Source organism: Ctenopharyngodon idella, chromosome 1, assembly GCF_019924925.1.
Source record: "Ctenopharyngodon idella isolate HZGC_01 chromosome 1, HZGC01, whole genome shotgun sequence".
NCBI classification, from domain to species: Eukaryota; Metazoa; Chordata; class Actinopteri; order Cypriniformes; family Xenocyprididae; genus Ctenopharyngodon; species Ctenopharyngodon idella.
The window spans coordinates 11,302,277-11,324,400 of NC_067220.1; the positions used below are offsets into that span (position 1 = coordinate 11,302,277).

A 22,124-nucleotide genomic window follows, 5' to 3' on the forward strand; every position below is an offset into this window, starting at 1 on the left:
TCAATCGCAGAATGAGTGTTAACAGGTTTATTGACAGGACAAATTACTTCAGACAAGATCTTGAGGGAGAGGTGGTGATAACAGTCCAAACAAACAGGGAGGTTGGAGGCACAAAGACAGGCAGAAAGAGAGGCCACTGTGTCCAGCTCAGGATGACAGAGAGTTGGAAAGCAGTGATGGTAAGGCTGTGCGAGACCGGAGTGAAACGGCATGGACCGGGCAGGATCTCACAACTCATGAGGATAGACACACTGGGCACAATCAGGCACTGCACCGGTCTTGCTGCTTGGTAGATGCAGTGAGTGGCCAGGGAACCTCAGCCTGCAGGACTAGACAAGACAAGACAAGAGACACAGCAGTCAAGACACTACATGACAAGACTGATAGCAGAAACCAATGTGAAACAAAGACTAGAAATACCACTGAAGTAGTAAGCTAAATAAAGAGAAGACAGAAAACTAAAGCTAGGAATAAATTAGAGAACTAGTAAAATAATAAAAAGACTAATTACTAAAGTAAGATAAAGGAAAACCAACTCAAGTAAATTAAGAACTAAAGTAAAAACTGAAAACACAAAACAATAGCAAGTATACTCTAAGACAAAAGGCTGGACAGGACAAAACTAGACTGAACAAAAGAGATAAACAAGTAACTTCAATAAATACCTACAGACATATAACTACAACAAAAAAAAAAGTACTAGATAACACAGAGGACCACGAACTGGCAAAACATGAGCTCCACTAGTTCAGTAGTCAGGGCACTGATCAGGGAGTCAGCCACATTCATTTACACGATATACTGATTCACGACCTAGGAAGTTTACACTGAAGAAAATACTCGTCCATGAAAGAGGACAAATAAAGGAAAATATCTTGTTCTATCAGTGCAAGTGAAACTTGTGAAGTCACTTTATATAGTTGAATATATACACAGAGACTCGAACATGCAAGGTCACATTTAGTCATTTTTTAAGCATTATTTTTCTACAGCTTATTATCTGTATATATTAATATTCATTTAAACATTAATTATTTATAAACTAAAATTGCTTGTGTGTAATAGATTAAGGGTATAATAATTATATAAATATAAAATTATATATATATTGTATATATGTTCACATGTGTATTTTGGCTATGCCAGTATCCAGGCCCCAAAATACAACATGTACTCCCACAAGCGAACTGTCCTCAACAAACTCAAACTACTTTTCTTTTTTTTAATGGTTGCCAGGAGCCCTTTAGACTGACTCCTCCAACTTCCGGAACATACCATGTGAATGTGAATGATATTTTTAAAGCAAGGTAAAACTAGTTTGGTGTGCTTTCTTTGAATGTTAGACCACATAACAAAGCATTTATCATTGAGACAACAAATAACAAAAGAAAATCATATAAACAAAACAATAAAACTAATGCAAATAAGCTAACAAATGGCATATTACACCACATAAACCATAACCACACATCTACACACATCTCTAACTGATGTTATTTCACTGGCATCTAGATTGTGTGTGTATAATGGTGGAAAACTGTTCATGTGTACATGCACTTCAGAAGCCCTTTCAAAATAAAAGTCAAAGGTCACAGTCCATCTGTGGCAGAATCAGTGCTGAAATAAATGGTAACAGACTTATAATGGTTTGCATTAGTCATGGATTTTTTGTGATAACTGACACATTCTTCCAAATATATGGTTTTAAAAACACATATAGGCCTATCCATGATAAATTTTTCGGTATGATTTTTCTTTGCAACATTCGCCATTGGCTTGCTCATTGCGGCTTTCAGACATCAAGGTATATGTTAAGGCACAATTTTCTGTAAAATTGCTTGGAAACAACTTGGATTGTGAAAAGCACATAATAAGATGCACTTGCTCGTCAAAGCCAAAGACTAAAATCCTCAAAGCTAAATTTATTTCTTCCTCAATTTCAGTTTACATTTCAATTTATATGTATGCATTTGTCACAGAACCAACAATATTCATAGTAAACATTGGCAGATTTATTAGGAAGCTAGACTGGGAAACAAGCTAACAGAGGTGAAATGCCAAGAGGAGAATATATTTCAACATGAATTTCCAGAAGTTATGCTTTCTCTCAATCTAAATTCCCATTGCTCCAGATACCCCAATTCACTGTTTTAGTACAGACTGAATACATGTATGGTCAAGAAAAATGAACAATTCAAGATTAAATGGGATTTATTCAACACATCTCAATAAGCAAAAGTTATTTTGTTCATAAATGTTTTGAAGAATCTAAAACACAAAAAGCAGTGTCACTGCATTATTCCCATACTATTTATGTAATTTAATAGTTTTAATGTTGTTAAATGGAGAAAGATTTTGCATCATAACTTAGAAAGATTCAGAAATTGAAAATTGTTTATTAATTTTCAGGTTTACATTAGTTTTTGAGTCCCAGATTTTCATTGATTTTGAACCCGACTGTAGATATATTTGAAAACTAAACACAAAACATAATCCTCTTTATAGTCATTTTAATTCACAATCTTCCTAAAATTAGTAGCTTTCCCTGTCCAACAATCCATCATCTGCAATCTGAACAATCTGTTCAAGTGCCTTTAGTATCAGAACATCAATGTCATCCTCTGTGTCAATCTCCTCGTGGTAGTTCTTCACTGGGAAGATGTTTGTCAATGGCACACCTATTTTGGTGCTGCACAACTCCATCTGGACAGAAGCAGAATGTTAGGTCAGAAAATTAGATGTGGCTATTAGACAAAATCAAATCAACATGGGCAATATGTACATATAAAATTGAAGACTTCAGATGCAAAAGCCTCTAAGTGCCGTCCGAAATTTTCTTCTAAAGTGAGCATTTTTGTCAAGCTTGTATGTTTATATTCAGTAATTTCACTTTAATGGCAATTAATAGGTCATTTTCATTGCCATTGAAGTGAAATAACTGAACAGAAACATACAAGCTTGATAAAAAAATGCTCATTTTAGAAGAAAATTTCAGACAGAACTTAGAGGCTTTTGCATCTGAAGTCTTCAATTGTCGTTGGATGATATCACATACCTTCTCTTTGATCTTCTTGCTAGTGTAGATCTTCCTTAGATCCTTGTTGACCAGCGGACATGCTTTATCCACTTTGGTCATGACAACCACTTGAGGAATCCCTACAGCAAATGCAGAGGCAATGTAAAGGTTTTTTCCTCAACAAAATTGAGCACATTTGTGGCAGTTTGTTGAAAGGTATTTACATATCTACATAACTGACCCACATACATTGTCTGGCTCATACAAATAATTAAGCAGAAAAGTTGAGCCTGACATTCCCTGTTTGCACTTGGCATTACAATGCAGCCTGTATCTGGATTTTGTCCACCTACACACTGAAAAACACACACAAACCCAACCCACTTTATGCCCACTTCTCTCTCCCATGTAATGTAATGTATGTGAACTCATGAATAAAAATCATAAACATTCAGTGTCAGTTTTACCCTGATCACTGATTCTCTTGCGGATGATCTTCAACTTGTCAATAAGTTTATCATCTGTGAATTGGACTGTATCTGCATCTATGACATAAACCAGGCAGAAAGCCTGATCGGAGAGGGTAGGGTCACTGGTGTAATGCTGATCCTTATAAGTGAGTGCCTGCTCCTGGTTGAACTAAGATTAGAAATTCAGCAAAATATGTTAAATGTCAATCCTATTGCACACACATAAATTTTATGTTAAAATAATAATGTAGTGGTTTATTACTTTATAGCCGTCCTTCACATGGCCAAACACAGCATTGATGATGTCATCTGTTTGTGACCCGGTCAACGCAGCAGCTTCTAAGCCCATTATATCCTTGAAGACGAAAGGCAAAGTTTTTCTCCCACTTCTGATGGTGAATCCTTTGATCTACAAATGAAGACCAAATTTATAGAAGCACAAATATTTGTGAACAATTTCCAAGAAATCTTCGTATGATCAGCTAAAATGGGTAACAAGTTCCCTTTGTAAAGGGTTTATAAAGGTGTTTGTTAATGACCAATAACTTATTTACAAATGGATTATAAGTCATTGATAAGGAGTTATAACTGGATGAATAAAAAGGGTGACTTTAACGTAATACCTGCCAAATAGTGAGCCATTTTTAACTTACATGTTATAAATGCTTAATAAATGTATTTATTCACACATATTTTACTCAGAACCAGATGTCTGGTTATTTCATGATGCAGCAAAAATATGCTGTTATGGTGAGACTGAAGGGTGATTTATTTGTGGTTTTCTCAATAATATCTCATGATTTATGTCACTTTTCTCACCATTTCCATGATACTCTGCAAAAAGGTCATGCTGCCCTTTCAGAGCAATGTATAAAAACTGATTTCATGTTTATCAAGATTAAATGATCAAACTTTATTTTGAAAAAAAAAAAAAAGAAACATACGAGCACAACCATAACTTAATGAAATATTAATAATGAAAAATGTAATTACATTACTTACCTGTGAACCCTAATGAAGGGTGAACTATTTATTCATGAGTTATAAACGTTACTAACCTGTGAAAGTGAACCTTAATGTAAAGTGGAAACACGTGAAATCATGGCTTTATTTATAACGTTTATAAATCATGAATAAATGATCCACAGGACTTTACTTTAAGGTTCACTTTCACAAGTTACTAATATTTATAACTCATGAATAAATGGATCACCCTTCATTAGGGTTCACAGGTAACTAATAATGTAATCACATTTTTCATTATTAATATCTCATCAAGTTATGGTTGTGCTCATATGTTTGTTTGTTTTTTCAAAAAATGTTTGATCATTTCATCTTGATAAACATGAAATCAGATTTTATACATTGCAGAGTATCATGGGTAATGCACAGAGTAAAGTCTGATGAGCAACAGTGAGAAAAGTGACATAAGTCATGAGATATTATTGAGAAAACCACAAATAAATAACCCTTCAGTCTCACCATAACAGCACATTTTTGCTGCATCATGAAATAACCAGAAATCTGGTTCTGAGTAAAATATGTGTGAATAAATACATTTATAAAGCATTTATAACATGCGAGTTAAAAAATGGCTCACTATTTGGCAGGTATTACGTTAAAGTTATTAATGCAGTTATAACTCCTTATCAATGACTTATAATGCATTTGTAAATGAGTTATTAGTTATTAACAAACACCTTTATAAACCCTTTACAAAGGGAACCTTAATGTAGAGTGTTACCCTAAAATGCTTAATGCACAAGAGTGGGTCAGCTGACATTTATGGGAATTTTGAAAAAACATGCAACTACTGTATAGGTGACAAATACCTTTTGTGTGAAACTACGACTGTCACCATCAGCTGTATTAACTAACGCTCTAGAGGAGATCCGTCCTTGAAAGACACTATCGATGGAGTTGATAAAACTGGACTTTCCTGCTCCAACTTGTCCAGCTACCAGGATCTTGATGTCGTTTACGTTTGGATCACTCGGAGAGAAGTTTTCCAGCTTCTTTTTCAGAGCTTCTTTCTGTCTGTGAAAACAAAATACAATTTTGTGCCCTACAGAACTTTACTTAAAGCAGATTTGTTAAATGTGGCAAAATGGAGCCATATTACTGGCTATATTTGGAATAGCATTACAACAACTTCTCTTTTTTTTTAACAGAAAATATGAGAATTTATCATGTTTGTGGGCCAAACTGCTGCCATCTAGAGGGAAAAAAAAAAAAAACTTCATGTCAGGTCAAAATCATGTTATGAAAATAATGGCCAGTAGATGCCAGGTGTTCTGCATCCACTGTGTGGAATATTTATTTTAATATTTATTTTGAAATTATCCAACTATTATTTAACAAAGTTTGGTGTATATGTAATAATAATAATAGTTTTGAAGCATATGTTTTGCAGTTACAGTCATAAACATTAATTTCACTTTCTCTGTGTGTGTGTGTGTGTGTGTGTTTATTTTTTATATTGCATATCTAAAAAGGTATTGAACCACTCAAAATAAGGAAACCATATAAGCATATTCATCATTCATTAGGCTATGTTTGATTATTACTTTTATATTTATTTTAAAATAAAATAAATAAAACTGTTGAACTCAAAACATAAGGCATGGCCTGCTGAATGAAGGGATTGATATCACTTATTGTTACCAAATCACATGACAGTTTCAATACCAATATTGAGGATAAAATGGGCCATTTTCACCAAGTAAAATGTTGTGATACATTTTCATGCTAAAATAATTAAAACTATGAACGTTATAATATCATATGTTAAAAAGTTACATCACACATGATTATGGCATATCATAATTTTACACTTCTGAGTGCTCGAGTCGAGTCCCCTATAAAATGCCTTGCAGAAGCTACAACGGAAAACTTGAGCAGAATTACTTCAGATATATTGTCATGCACAAGACTGTGGTCCTTCAACAACAACAACAACAACCAATAATTGTAGTTTGTAAAATGTATGGGGAAAGATTCCAGTAATATTTTACAGGTAAATAAATTTCTTATCTTACACAGTATTTGCACTTTTATTTAAACAGATCAGTGTTTTGACTGCTATGCACACAGATAAGACACAGTCTGCACATGAAAATGAAATAAAGTACTTAGACAGAAAAGCTTATGTACATGAATAGCTTACCCCCAGACAAATTTTCTCCATGGTTTATCCAGTTCTAAGAGAAAACATAGCAATTAAGTTGCAATAACAATAATTTGGTTGTATCTCTCTGAGAATGTATCTATGGTGTGTACATATGTATTCTGTATATAAATATATATAGAAAATCATATGGAAAAAAGACCCTCTCACCTGGATTTGGTTTTGGTTGATACTCTGGTAGAGATTTTGATACTCCCATTTTTTGTTTGTTTTTCCCTCTTCAATATATTTACATCAGCTCTGTCCTGGAACACAGTTGACTTGTATCTCACTTTAAGCAAGTGAAATCAGACCTACACCAGAACCGTTATATATAGGCCTATATATATATATATAAAAGTGAAACTCTTCTTCAGTTTCACTTTCACTTGCATACATAATTAAATCTGCCCACACTCATTCCTGTTATTTTCACATCAGACCCCATAATGACAAAGCAAAAAACTGATTTGTTGACAACTTTGCAAATTTATTAAAAGGAAAGCTGAAAAGGTATATATATTTTTATAAAACGCTTAGTTCCTGTTCTTGATTCTGATTGATCAATAGCTGTGTTTTATTCATGATAAAACACGGCTATGACCGCTTCACCCAGCGGTTCTGTGTATCACTACACAACACCCTTAGCAACCACTCTTAGCAACGTAAACTGTATGTTCTCAGTTGATAAAGTTCATTGAAGCTTACTGTATTATGTAGAAGAGTATTGTTAGTCTTTGCCACCATCTAATGGCGTAATAATGTAAGACAGGTATTTAGTGAAACTTCATGAAAGTTGCATTTTTGGCTTTAATATTTGTATTGTGTGTTTTATAACCGTTTTATAAAAGCAATAAGGTACTCGAGGCTAGTGCTGTATTGTGAATAAGTCACGGCTGAAGGGTGTTGTTTGGTACAAGACGTGACTTCAGCCATACTTAAAAGTATCTACTTTTAAACAAAACAAATCAATTCTAAAACAAATATTTACCCTTTATGTAATGGGTATAAAAGTAAGGAGATGTACCGTTTCTCCTGTCTGATCTAATTATCTCTAATGTGTGCCCGCCCACCCGCAGAGCGCTGTATTCATAAGATAATGTGCTGAGGCAATCTGTGCAAATTATAAACGCCCCTAACAATGTCTTAAAAAGCATCAAGTTTCATCAGATTCATTCACTTTCCTGTGCGTTTGGAAGATGGCATGCTACACAGGTGAGCAAGCTCTTCAGATGGTCCTGGACACTGAGGAAGACTTCACTTTTTCTTCGGAAGAAGAGCGGGAATCCGACGACGAACGTTTGCATTTTGAAGAGCAACTTAATCCACCCGAAGATGCAGTTTGACGAATAAATGGTTTAGTTGTACTTAAATTATTTGACGTGTTATTTTATATAAACGTATACCTATATTTGCCTATTTCCAGACTTGCCAATCAGTATTCAATACGGAGTATTGAAATTAGCCTGATCTGCTGTGTCTCAATCCTGATCAATTGTCATATTATATTTTGCCTAGTTTTGGCTTGCTTTTGTCAGCTTACGGGAAATATTGCCTTACAATGTCCCTTACAAATATCTAAACATATCTGTAATTAACAAACCCTATTTCCAGAAAAGTTGTGACATTTTGTAAAATGCAATAAAATCAAGAATCTGTGATTTGTTAATTCTCTCAAACCTCTATTTAACTGACAAAAGTATAAAGAAAAGATTTCCAGTGTTTTCACTAAACAACTTTATTGTATTTTGTAAGTATAAACAAATTTTGATTTTGATGGCTGAAACACACTCCAAAAAAAGTTGGGACAAAGGCATGTTTACCACTGTGTCACATGACCTTTCCTTTTAATTACAATTTTTATTCATTTGGGAATTGAGGATACTAATTGTTGCAATTTTACAAGTGGAATTTTTACCCGATCTCACATGATACAAGACATCTGCTCAACAGTTTGTGGTCATCATTGTCTGATTCTCCTTTTCATGATGGGCTTACGTTTGCTTTGCTTTTGCACCTGTCGCTAATGAAAGTCTGGATGGTCCCTTTTGTCTTTGGGACTGAGAACTCCATTTTTTCCAAAAACAAGCTGAAACATGGACTCATCTGACCACAGCACACATTTCCACTGTCTTTTAGACCATCTAAGATGAGCTCGGGGCCCAGAGAACTCGGCAGCATCTCTGCATAGAATCGATGTATATCTTTCTCCTTGTGTAACAGAGATTCGAGTTGCATTTCTTGATGCAGCGTCAGACTGTTAAATGACAACTGTTTTCCAAAGTACTCCTGAGTCTATGTGGCTGTATTTAATACAGTAGCATGATGGTTTCTCATGCAATGCCATCTGAGGGCTCAAAGGTCATGCACATTCACCCGAGGTGTCCTACCTTGCCCTATACAGACTGAGATTTCTCTGGATTCCCTGAATCTTTTTACATTATGTATGGTAGATGGAGAAAGACATAAATTCTTTGCAATCTTGCATTGAGAAATGTGATTTTTGAATTGTTTGACACAAGTGGTGAGCCATGATCCATCTTTTCTTGCAAAGACTGAGAAGCTCTTTTACACCCAAATATGATACCCTCACCTATTACCAATTCACCTGCTAATTGTGGACTGTATTAAAACAGTGTAACTTGGATATTATATAATCTTTTCACTTTTATTTCGTCTCTGTCCTAACTTTTTTGGAGTGTGTTGCAGCCATCAAAATTAAAATTTGTTTATATTCACAAAATACAATTATGTTGGTCAGTGAAAACACTGGAAATCTTTTCTTTGACCTTTTGTCAGTTAAAAAAAGGTTAAAAAAAAATCAACAAAATCACAGATTGTGTTTTTATTGCGTTTTACAAAATGCCCCAACTTTTCTGGAAATGGGGTTTGTATTTCGCTCAGTTTTGGTTAGCTTATGACACTGCTTATCATGCTAAAATACTGCTTTATGCCTAATGTAGCTTGTTTGCGAATATCTGCTCAGGTGTAAATATGATGTGATTTAGTGCAAATATATTTTAGTCTATGCTAAAATAATGCGATACTGTCTAAACACTAGACATTATATTTTTATATATATGTTAGGTTTGGGTTAGTTTATCATGCTCTGTCAGAATGAGTCCCAGCTAGTAGGCTATATCGCATGTGAGCACGCTGGCAGATCATGTATAGCCTTTTCTCACAGCGGCTGGAATAATTAAAATTATCATTTTGATTGCGGATTATATGGTATGACAAATGGACAAATAGAGACTGTACAGAAACTGAAATCTACAGGTAACGCTATTACACACTAAATACACGTTGTCACGCAATGCTGATGTTGTTAACATTAACAATTTGAGAACAAAGTATAATAATAATTGAGCAGCCCTAGCACACAAAATACAAAATAGCAGATTAAGTGACTTATTACGGTGGCCGTGAGAGCTCAACGTGCTGCAAATTAAGAAAACGCATGCAAATAGAAAAAACACCAGCAAATAAAGAAAACATCTTCATCAGTTTGACAACACATGCGCTGCAAAAGTCCACAACACTTACAGACAAACGCGCTGCAAAAGTCCACAACACTTACAAACAGAGAAAAGCACTGCAAATAGCACAGACCACAATGGAAATGTTTCAAGGGGACCCAATAAGTGACGAACCCGGGCTATATGCACGGTTACTTCCTGGTTTTTATCAAGGCTGCTCGGGCATTTCCGGTGAACTGTTAGCTGTTCATTCTGTAGTCGCTGTACATCGACACAAAACCATCAGTGGTTGACTTTTTAATGTTGTATTCATATTTTAATGCAGTTATCACATTTACCTAATTTGACAATAAACCAGTTTTATTGATTGCAATAAAGACAAAGCTATTGGGACCATTTAAAAAATGCCGTGTCTGAAATTAGACACGCACAAGCATTTTTCCCCCCCAGCACTTCAAATGTTATTTTTAATGTGATGACCACAAACATTATTTGTTCATCCATCTGAGATTGTCCCCATTGTAAAACCGAACGTTTCAAAATGTAGGAAATTCAACATTTGATAGAAAACACTTATTTAAAAATAAAAAAGACAATAATTACCACAGACAATAGCATTTATTTGCGCATATATCAGCCATTTCCTCTAATCGTTTTTAACTTCGTTTTTGACTAAATATTAAACTTTATAAAATAACTAGGTTTACATTTTGTCAATGTGAAGTATGAAGTACTCACAAAATCGTATGGAAAAACAACTTTCCCTTTGTAATCACAGCAGCTGTCAGATCATGATTTCGGCACACTTGTAAAAACACACATTTTATTCAATTTATTCTAATGTCCACTATAAATATTTAATTTTTGACTCTTTTTTTTCACACGAAAGTGTGAAAACTGATGGTCGAATTGAATTTAGCCGAGGAGGAACACATTTTATGTCTAATAGACGTCTAATAGCCGTTAAAACACAGCCCGGCCGTCTAGGCTAAAACGAGGCAAAATTTGGGCTGTCAGTGAAAATCTAATAGACGTCTAACCATAACCCAAGAATAGTCAACAAATATACAGCTAATGAATGACTACATCTATACATGTAATAGACAACAAAATAATGGCTAAATGATTCTTTTCACTTAAATATAACAGGTTCTCATAAATGACAATCCATCCAAACAAATTCAATGTAAAGGTTTTATTTAGAAAAAGAACTCAAGATAATACAAAATGATAAAAATAATAATAATAAAAATAATGAAAATGAAATTTTACAAATACAATACAAATAAACATTTTTTTTTAAATAAATATGGAACATTTTACAACTTAACATAATAAAAATATAAAACATTGACAAAAAAAGTTTAATAAAAAAAGGTTAACAATGGTTTTTGGTTTATAAAACAACCTTATTAATTGTCGGTTCCATAAATTCCATGTTTCATGTAAAGCACTTTGAATTGCCTTAAATTGTTGTTGAAATGTGCTATACAAAATAAACTTGCCTTGCCAAATCAAAAACTCATTTTCATATTATAATGATCAAAAGATTAAAAGATATATGAGGCTTTCATAACAAATATAATAGGGTGCACAGATTTCATGTTTACCCCCTTGTATTTAGATAATTAGAGAGTTTTAGGGCACAAGGAAACACTACAGAACATGTGCATGTAGCATGTTAATCTAACCACAACATGGCTTACTCTGAGTCTGCACTGTTACCCGCTAAAATGTCACGGTTCCTATACATGATAACTTATGATGTAGGCCTACATAAATAATGAACGCATGTCAAAATGAAAAACACAGATACTTACAAGACCAAAAGCAGGAAAGAATTTGCTTTAACATTTGCTGTTGCTTGCTCTCCAACAGTTGTAAAATGGCGGAAATGTTTATCGCGAGATCTAGCAACAGTGATCGAGAGCTAACTTTCAAGTCTCGCGTTGCCAGTAGTCATGTCTCAATAGAGCCACAGTTGCCACCTAGCGGTTGAGAATTGTAATTGTAAATTTTTATTTAACTTAAAATTAAAGACAGTCATATATGTGTGTGACAGTCATATATAGCTTAACCCCAGTCAAATTGCTTATATGATTTAATGATAATGATTTATATCAGCCCTACCCTGACTTTTATCTCACTTAAAGCAACTAAAATCAAGTCCGTACCACAACGCTTATATGTATCTCTTTACTTTCAGTATTGCAAGCTATATTTGTCATATATACTCACATGCTTAATAAAAATGAGACCTCACACACACATGCTCTTATTGTCTTATTGTCATATTATTGCAAAATATTGTGAAAATAGAAATATAAAAAGTTCATAAGTTTCAGAACCTTTTGTGCAATGGAATGGTTCCATCTGTTAAAGGTTTTTCATGTGAACCATACACACTCTTTAAATCCAAGCTATCGGTCACTTATTGACATGCATATTTTTCAAACATTAGATACATTTGAAATATAAACAGAAAATGTTCATAAGAACCAGCTGCATTTCCTGGAAATAGAAACTGAAAGTCATTTGTAAGTAAAGGATAAATTTAACTTGACTTTGCACCTGCTGTCTGCAGGGCTCACAAAATAACATTTGAGTAGTAATACAACAGTAGCATGAGTATTTGATTTATGTACGATGTCTGCTTTCCTATTTCATAGATGAAATGAGGTTAAGTAAATGTAAAACTATTTCTGAAATGTAATTTTTGGGTGAACTACCCCTTTAATGTTAATAGAAATACACAGTCAATGGGATTGCAAAATGCAACCCAATGAAATACCTTAGCAAAATTAGCAAAAAGAATTGTCTAATAATATTTTTTTCCTATGGAGTATTTAATTTATAAATACAAATCTATCTGTTACAAACCATCTACATTCACAAATATTCATTGGAATAAAAAGTGTGACAATTCTGTCTCCCTTTACATTTATAGATATGATACAAAAAGTACTTTGAAGTGGAGTTTAGGGGTAGTGAGGAGTTAAACACCAATTACAAGGTTCTCTCATAAACTAGTAAGAGAATTTGATGTCTTGACAGATTTAAGAGAGACGTGACATGAATTTGTCACAGATCTGTAAAAGAGGACTCAGTCGCAGAATGAGTGTTAACAGGGTTATTGACAGGACAAATGACTTCAGACAAGATCTTGAGGGAGAGGTGGTGATAACAGTCCAAACAAACAGGGAGGTTGGAGGCACAAAGACAGGCAGAAAGAGAGGCCACTGAGTCCAGCTCAGGATGACAGAGAGTTGGAAAGCAGTGATGGTAAGGCTGTGCGAGACCGGAGTGAAACGGCATGGACTGTGCAGGATCTCACAACTCAAGAGGATAGACACACTGGGCACAATCAGGCACTGCACCGGTCTTGCTGCTTGGTAGATACAGTGAGTGGCCAGGGAACCTCAGCCTGCAGGACTAGACAAGACAAGACAAGAGACACAGCAGACAAAACACTACATGACAAGACTGATAGCAGAAACCAATGCGAAACAAAGACTAGAAATACCACTGAAGTAGTAAGCTAAATAAAGAGAAGACAGAAAACTAAAGCTAGGAATAAATTAGAGAACTAGTAAAATAATAAAAAGACTAATTACTAAAGTAAGATAAAGGAAAACCAACTCAAGTAAATTAAGAACTAAAGTAAAAACTGAAAACACAAAACAATAGCAAGTATACTCTAAGACAAAAGGCTAGACAGGACAAAACTAGACTGAACAAAAGAGATAAACAAGTAACTTCAATAAATACCTACAGACATATAACTACAACAAGAAAAGTACTAGATAACACAGAGGACCACGAACTGGCAAAACATGAGCTCCACTAGTTCAGTAGTCAGGGCACTGATCAGGGAGTCAGCCACATTCATTTACACGATATACTGATTCACGACCTAGGAAGTTTACACTGAAGAAAATACTTATCCATGAAAGAGGACAAGTAAAGGAAAATATCTTGTTCTATCAGTGCAAGTGAAACTTGTGAAGTCACTTTATATAGTTGAATATATACACAGAGACTCGAACATGCAAGGTCACATTGTCATTTTTTAAGCATTATTTTTCTACAGCTTATTATCTGTATATATTAATATTCATTTAAACATTAATTATTTATAAACTAAAATTGCTTGTGTGTAATAGATTAAGGGTATAATAATTATATAAATATAAAATTATATATATATTGTATATATGTTCACATGTGTATTTTGGCTATGCCAGTATCCAGGCCCCAAAATACAACACGTACTCCCACAAGCTGTCCTCAACAAACTCAAACTACTTTTCTTTTTTTTAATGGTTGCCAGGAGCCCTTTAGACTGACTCCTCCAACTTCTGGAACATACCATGTGAATGTGAATGATATTTTTAAAGCAAGGTAAAACTAGTTTGGTGTGCTTTCTTTGAATGTTAAACCACATAACAAAACATTTATCATTGAGACAACAAATAACAAAAGAAAATCATATAAACAAAACAATAAAACTAATGCAAATAAGCTAACAAATGGCATATTACACCACATAAACCATAACCACACATCTACACACATCTCTAACTGATGTTATTTCACTGGCATCTAGATTGTGTGTGTATAATGGTGGAAACTGTTCATGTGTACATGCACTTCAGAAGCCCTTTCAAAATAAAAGTCAAAGGTCACAGTCCATCTGTGGCAGAATCAGTGCTGAAATAAATGGTAACAGACTTATAATGGTTTGCATTAGTCATGGATTTTTTGTGATAACTGACACATTCTTCCAAATATATGGTTTTAAAAACACATATAGGCCTATCCATGATAAATTTTTCGGTATGATTTTTCTTTGCAACATTCGCCATTGGCTTGCTCATTGCGGCTTTCAGACATCAAGGTATATGTTAAGGCACAATTTTCTGTAAAATTGCTTGGAAACAACTTGGATTGTGAAAAGCACATAATAAGATGCACTTGCTCGTCAAAGCCAAAGACTAAAATCCTCAAAGCTAAATTTATTTCTTCCTCAATTTCAATTTACATTTCAATTTATATGTATGCATTTGTCACAGAACCAACAATATTCATAGTAAACATTGGCAGATTTATTAGGAAGCTAGACTGGGAAACAAGCTAACAGAGGTGAAATGCCAAGAGGAGAATATATTTCAACATGAATTTCCAGAAGTTATGCTTTCTCTCAATCTGAATTCCCATTGCTCCAGATACCCCAATTCACTGTTTTAGTACAGACTGAATACATGTATGGTCAAGAAAAATTCAAGATTAAATGGGATTTATTCAACACATCTCAATAAGCAAAAGTTATTTTGTTCATAAATGTTTTGAAGAATCTAAAACACAAAAAGCAGTGTCACTGCATTATTCCCATACTATTTATGTAATTTAATAGTTTTAATGTTGTTAAATGGAGAAAGATTTTGCATCATAACTTAGAAAGATTCAGAAATTGAAAATTGTTTATTAATTTTCAGGTTTACATTAGTTTTTGAGTCCCAGATTTTCATTGATTTTGAACCCGACTGTAGATATATTTGAAAACTAAACACAAAACATAATCCTCTTTATAGTCATTTTAATTCACAATCTTCCTAAAATTAGTAGCTTTCTCTGTCCAACAATCCATCATCTGCAATCTGAACAATCTGTTCAAGTGCCTTTAGTATCAGAACATCAATGTCATCCTCTGTGTCAATCTCCTCGTGGTAGTTCTTCACTGGGAAGATGTTTGACAATGGCACACCTATTTTGGTGCTGCACAACTCCATCTGGACAGAAGCAGAATGTTAGGTCAGAAAATTAGATGTGGCTATTAGACAAAATCAAATCAACATGGGCAATATGTACACATAAAATTGAAGACTTCAGATGCAAAAGCCTCTAAGTGCCGTCCGAAATTTTCTTCTAAAGTGAGCAAGCTTGTATGTTTATATTCAGTAATTTCAAATAACTGAACAGAAACATACAAGCTTGATAAAAAAATGCTCATTTTAGAAGAAAATTTCAGACAGAACTTAGAGGCTTTTGCATCTGAAGTCTTCAATTGTCTTTGGATGATATCACATACCTTCTCTTTGATCTTCTTGCTAGTGTAGATCTTCCTTAGATCCTTGTTGACCAGCGGACATGCTTTATCCACTTTGGTCATGACAACCACTTGAGGAATCCCTACAGCAAATGCAGAGGCAATGTAAAGGTTTTTCCCTCAACAAAATTGAGCACATTTGTGGCAGTTTGTTGAAAGGTATTTACATATCTACATAACTGACCCACATACATTGTCTGGCTCATACAAATAATTAAGCAGAAAAGTTGACATTCCCTGTTTGCACTTAGCATTACAATGTATCTGGATTTTGTCCACCTACACACTGAAAAACACACACAAACCCAACCCACTTTATGCCCACTTCTCTCTCCCATGTAATGTAATGTATGTAAACTCATGAATAAAAATCATAAACATTCAGTGTCAGTTTTACCCTGATCACTGATTCTCTTGCGGATGATCTTCAACTTGTCAATAAGTTTATCATCTGTGAGTTGGACTGTATCTGCGGCTATGACATAAACCAGGCAGAAAGCCTGATCGGAGAGGGTAGGGTCACTGGTGTAATGCTGATCCTTATAAGTGAGTGCCTGCTCCTGGTTGAACTAAGATTGGAAATTCAGCAAAATATGTTAAATGTCAATCCTATTGCACACACACAAACTTTATGTTAAAATAATAATGTAGTGGTTTATTACTTTATAGCCGTCCTTCACATGGCCAAACACAGCATTGATGATGTCATCTGTTTGTGACCCAGCCAAAGCTTCAGCTTCTAAGCCCATTATATCCTTGAAGACGAAAGGCAAAGTTTTTCTCCCACTTCTGATGGTGAATCCTTTGAGCTATAAATGAAGACCAAATTTATAGAAGCACAAATATTTGTGAACAATTTCCAAGAAATCTTCGTATGATTAGCTAAAATGGGTAACAAGTTCCCTTTGTAAAGGGTTTATAAAGGTGTTTGTTAATGACCAATAACTTATTTACAAATGGATTATAAGTCATTGATAAGGAGTTATAACTGGATGAATAAAAAGGGTGACTTTAACGTAATACCTGCCAAATAGTGAGCCATTTTTAACTTACATGTTATAAATACTTAATAAATGTATTTATTCACACATATTTTACTCAGAACCAGATGTCTGGTTATTTCATGATGCAGCAAAAATATGCTGTTATGGTGAGACTGAAGGATGATTTATTTGTGGTTTTCTCAATAATATTTCATGACTTATGTCACTTTTCTCACTGCTGCTCATCAGACTTTACTCTGTGCATTACCCATGATACTCTGCAAGAAGGTCATGCTGCCCTTTCAGAGCAATGTATTAAAACTGATTTCATGTTTATTAAGATTAAATGATCAAACTTTATTTTGAAAAAAACAAAACAAAAAAAAAACATACGAGCACAACCATAACTTAATGAAATATTAATAATGAAAAATGTAATTACATTACTTACCTGTGAACCCTAATGAAGAGTGAACCATTTATTCATGAGTTATAAACATTACTAACCTGTGAAAGTGAACCACTAATATTTATAACTCATGAATAAATGGTTCACCCTTCATTAGGGTTCACAGGTAACTAATAATGTAATCACATTTTTCATTATTAATATCTCATCAAGTTGTGGTTGTGCTCGTATGTTTGTTTGTTTGTTTGTTTGTTTGTTTTTTCAAAAAATGTTTGATCATTTCATCTTGATAAACATGAAATCAGTCACAGAGTAAAGTCTGATAAGCAACAGTGAGAAAAGTGACAGAAGTCATGAGATATTATTGAGAAAACCACAAATAAATCATCCTTCAGTCTCACCATAACAGCATATTTTTGAATGTATCATGAAATAACCAGAAATCTGGTTCTGAGTAAAATATGTGTGAATAAATACATTTATAAAGCATTTATAACTCCTTATCAATGACTTATAATGCATTTGTAAATAAGTTATTAGTTATTAACAAACACCTTTATAATCCCTTTACAAAGGGAACCTTAATGTAGAGTGTTACCCTAAAATGCTTAATGCACAAGAGTGGGTCAGCTGACATTTATGGGAATTTTGAAAAAACATGCAACTACTTTATAGATGACAAATACCTTTTGTGTGAAACTACGACTGTCACCATCAGCTGAACTAACTAGCGCTCTAGAGGAGATCCGTCCTTGAAAGACACTATCGATGGAGTTGATAAAACTGGACTTTCCTGCTCCAACTTGTCCAGCTACCAGGATCTTGATGTTGTTTACATCTGAATCACTCGGAGAGAAGTTTTCCAGCTTCTTTTTCAGAGCTTCTTTCTGTCTGTGAAAACAAAATACAATTTTGTGCCCTACAGAATTTTACTTAAAGCAGATTTGTTAAATGTGGCAAAATGGAGCCATATTACTGGCTATATTTGGAATAGCATTACAACAACTTCTCTTTTTTTTAACAGAAAATATGAGAATTTATCACGCTTGTGGGCCAAACTGCTGCCATCTAGAGGAAAAAGAAAAATAACTTCATGTCAGGTCAAAATCATGTTATGAAAATAATGGCCAGTAGATGCCAGGTGTTCTGCATCCACTGTGTGGAATATTTATTTGAATATTTATTTTGAAATTATCCAACTATTATTTAACAAAGTTTGGTGTATATGTAATAATAATAATAGTTTTGAAGCATATGTTTTGCAGTTACAGTCATAAACATTAATTTCACTTTCTCTCTGTGTGTGTGTGTGTGTGTGTGTGTAAGAGTGTGTGAGAAAGTGTTGTACTCTGGATGTTTCAGTCTCACTCTTTCATTTCTGTGTGTTCAACATTGCGGCCGATATATACATTTTATACAAAAAATGCTCTGCATTTAGCGTCTTTCATTTTCTGTGGTCGGTCAGTTTTGACTGCGAATGGCCAAGTGACTTTAATGTCCACTTAGATTCATCAAGTGACGTCCAGTTTTTATTTTTTATATTGCATATCTAAAAAGGTATTGAACCACTCAAAATAAGGAAACCATATAAGCATATTCATCATTCATTAGGCTATGTTTGATTATTACTTTTATATTTATTTTAAAATAAAATAAATAAAACTGTTGAACTCAAAACATAAGGCATGGCCTGCTGAATGAAGGGATTGATATCACTTATTGTTACCAAATCACATGACAGTTTCAATACCAATATTGAGGATAAAATGGGCCATTTTCACCAAGTAAAATGTCGTGATACATTTTCATGCTAAAATAATTAAAACTATGAACGTTATAATATCATATGTTAAAAAGTTACATCACACATGATCATGGCATATCATAATTTTACACTTCTGAGTGCTCGAGTCGAGTCCCCTATAAAATGCCTTGCAGAAGCTACAACGGAAAACTTGAGCAGAATTACTTCAGATATATTGTCATGCACAAGACTGTGGTCCTTCAACAACAACAACAACAACCAATAATTGTAGTTTGTAAAATGTATGGAGAAAGATTCCAGTAATATTTTACAGGTAAATAAATTTCTTATCTTACACAGTATTTGCACTTTTATTTAAACAGATCAGTGTTTTGACTGCTATGCACACAGATAAGACACAGTCTGCACATGAAAATGAAATAAAGTACTTAGACAGAAAAGCTTATGTACATGAATAGCTTACCCCCAGACAAATTTTCTCCATGGTTTATCCAGTTCTAAGAGAAAACATAGCAATTAAGTTGCAATAACAATAATTTGGTTGTATCTCTCTGAGAATGTATCTATGGTGTGTACATATGTATTCTGTATATAAATATATATAGAAAATCATATGGAAAAAAGACCCTCTCACCTGGATTTGGTTTTGGTTGATACTCTGGTAGAGATTTTGATACTCCCATTTTTGTAACTCCCATTGTTTTTCCCTCTTCAATATATTTACATCAGCTCTGTCCTGGAACACAGTTGACTTGTATCTCACTTTAAGCAAGTGAAATCAGACCTACACCAGAACCGTTATATATAGGCCTATATATATATATATAAAAGTGAAACTCTTCTTCAGTTTCACTTTCACTTTCACTTTCACTTGCATACATAATTAAATCTGCCCACACTCATTCCTGTCATTTTCACATCAGACCCCATAATGACAAAGCAAAAAACTGATTTGTTGACAACTTTGCAAATTTATTAAAAGGAAAGCTGAAAAGGTATATATATTTTTATAAAACGCTTAGTTCCTGTTCTTGATTCTGATTGATCAATAGCTGTGTTTTATTCATGATAAAACACGGCTATGACCGCTTCACCCAGCGGTTCTGTGTATCACTACACAACACCCTTAGCAACCACTCTTAGCAACGTAAACTGTATGTTCTCAGTTGATAAAGTTCATTGAAGCTTACTGTATTATGTAGAAGAGTATTGTTAGTCTTTGCCACCATCTAATGGCGTAATAATGTAAGACAGGTATTTAGTGAAACTTCATGAAAGTTGCATTTTTGGCTTTAATATTTGTATTGTGTGTTTTATAACCGTTTTATAAAAGCAATAAGGTACTCGAGGCTAGTGCTGTATTGTGAATAAGTCACGGCTGAAGGGTGTTGTTTGGTACAAGACGTGACTTCAGCCATACTTAAAAGTATCTACTTTTAAACAAAACAAATCAATTCTAAAACAAATATTTACCCTTTATGTAATGGGTATAAAAGTAAGGAGATGTACCGTTTCTCCTGTCTGATCTAATTATCTCTAATGTGTGCCCGCCCACCCGCAGAGCGCTGTATTCATAAGATAATGTGCTGAGGCAATCTGTGCAAATTATAAACGCCCCTAACAATGTCTTAAAAAGCATCAAGTTTCATCAGATTCATTCACTTTCCTGTGCGTTTGGAAGATGGCATGCTACACAGGTGAGCAAGCTCTTCAGATGGTCCTGGACACTGAGGAAGACTTCACTTTTTCTTCGGAAGAAGAGCGGGAATCCGACGACGAACGTTTGCATTTTGAAGAGCAACTTAATCCACCCGAAGATACAGTTTGACGAATAAATGGTTTAGTTGTACTTAAATTATTTGACGTGTTATTTTATATAAACGTATACCTATATTTGCCTATTTCCAGACTTGCCAATCAGTATTCAATACGGAGTATTGAAATTAGCCTGATCTGCTGTGTCTCAATCCTGATCAATTGTCATATTATATTTTGCCTAGTTTTAGCTTGCTTTTGTCAGCTTACGGGAAATATTGCCTTACAATGTCCCTTACAAATATCTAAACATATCTGTAATTAACAAACCCTATTTCCAGAAAAGTTGTGACATTTTGTAAAATACAATAAAATCAAGAATCTGTGATTTGTTAATTCTCTCAAACCTCTATTTAACTGACAAAAGTATAAAGAAAAGATTTCCAGTGTTTTCACTAAACAACTTTATTGTATTTTGTAAGTATAAACAAATTTTGATTTTGATGGCTGAAACACACTCCAAAAAAAAGTTGGGACAAAGGCATGTTTACCACTGTGTCACATGACCTTTCCTTTTAATTACAATTTTTATTCATTTGGGAATTGAGGACACTAATTGTTGCAATTTTACAAGTGGAATTTTTACCCGATCTCACATGATACAAGACATCTGCTCAACAGTTTGTGGTCATCATTGTCTGATTCTCCTTTCCATGATGGGCTTACGTTTGCTTTGCTTTTGCACCTGTCGCTAATGAAAGTCTGGATGGTCCCTTTTGTCTTTGGGACTGAGAACTCGGTGTCCATTTTTTCCAAAAACAAGCTGAAACATGGACTCATCTGACCACAGCACACATTTCCACTGTCTTTTAGACCATCTAAGATGAGCTCGGGGCCCAGAGAACTCGGCAGCATCTCTGCATAGAATCGATGTATATCTTTCTCCTTGTGTAACAGAGATTCGAGTTGCATTTC

The 22,124-nt window shown here is 34.2% G+C and overlaps 2 protein-coding genes across 11 annotated transcripts in view; both read right to left on the reverse strand.

Moving 5' to 3' along the window:
- The window catches only part of LOC127509398 (interferon-induced protein 44-like), a 66,985-nt gene extending 60,047 nt beyond the window's left edge, over positions 1–6,938 (reverse strand). Inside the window, exon 1 of the mRNA XM_051888088.1 lies at positions 6,917–6,938. The gene's annotated coding sequence lies outside the window, so the exon portion shown is untranslated. The remainder of the gene's footprint in view (positions 1–6,916) is intronic.
- Positions 1,991–22,124, reverse strand: part of LOC127509413 (interferon-induced protein 44-like) — a 35,122-nt gene continuing 14,988 nt past the window's right edge. For 4 of the 10 annotated variants that reach the window (XM_051888137.1, XM_051888145.1, XM_051888163.1 and 1 more), the window contains exons 3-8: positions 19,858–19,891; positions 18,316–18,520; positions 16,900–17,046; positions 16,635–16,806; positions 16,220–16,320; positions 15,127–15,920 (exon numbers count right to left, since the gene is read on the reverse strand). In XM_051888137.1, the coding sequence (XP_051744097.1) occupies positions 15,750–15,920; positions 16,220–16,320; positions 16,635–16,806; positions 16,900–17,046; positions 18,316–18,520; positions 19,858–19,891 (830 nt within the window). In that variant the 3' untranslated portion in view covers positions 15,127–15,749. Of the gene's footprint in view, positions 2,704–3,055; positions 3,157–3,483; positions 3,656–3,748; positions 3,896–5,318; positions 5,524–6,652; positions 6,687–6,823; positions 7,002–15,126; positions 15,921–16,219; positions 16,321–16,634; positions 16,807–16,899; positions 17,047–18,315; positions 18,521–19,857; positions 19,892–20,028; positions 20,150–22,124 lie in introns of those variants that run through there. The other 6 variants (XM_051888219.1, XM_051888229.1, XM_051888240.1 and 3 more) reach the window with 4 other exon arrangements.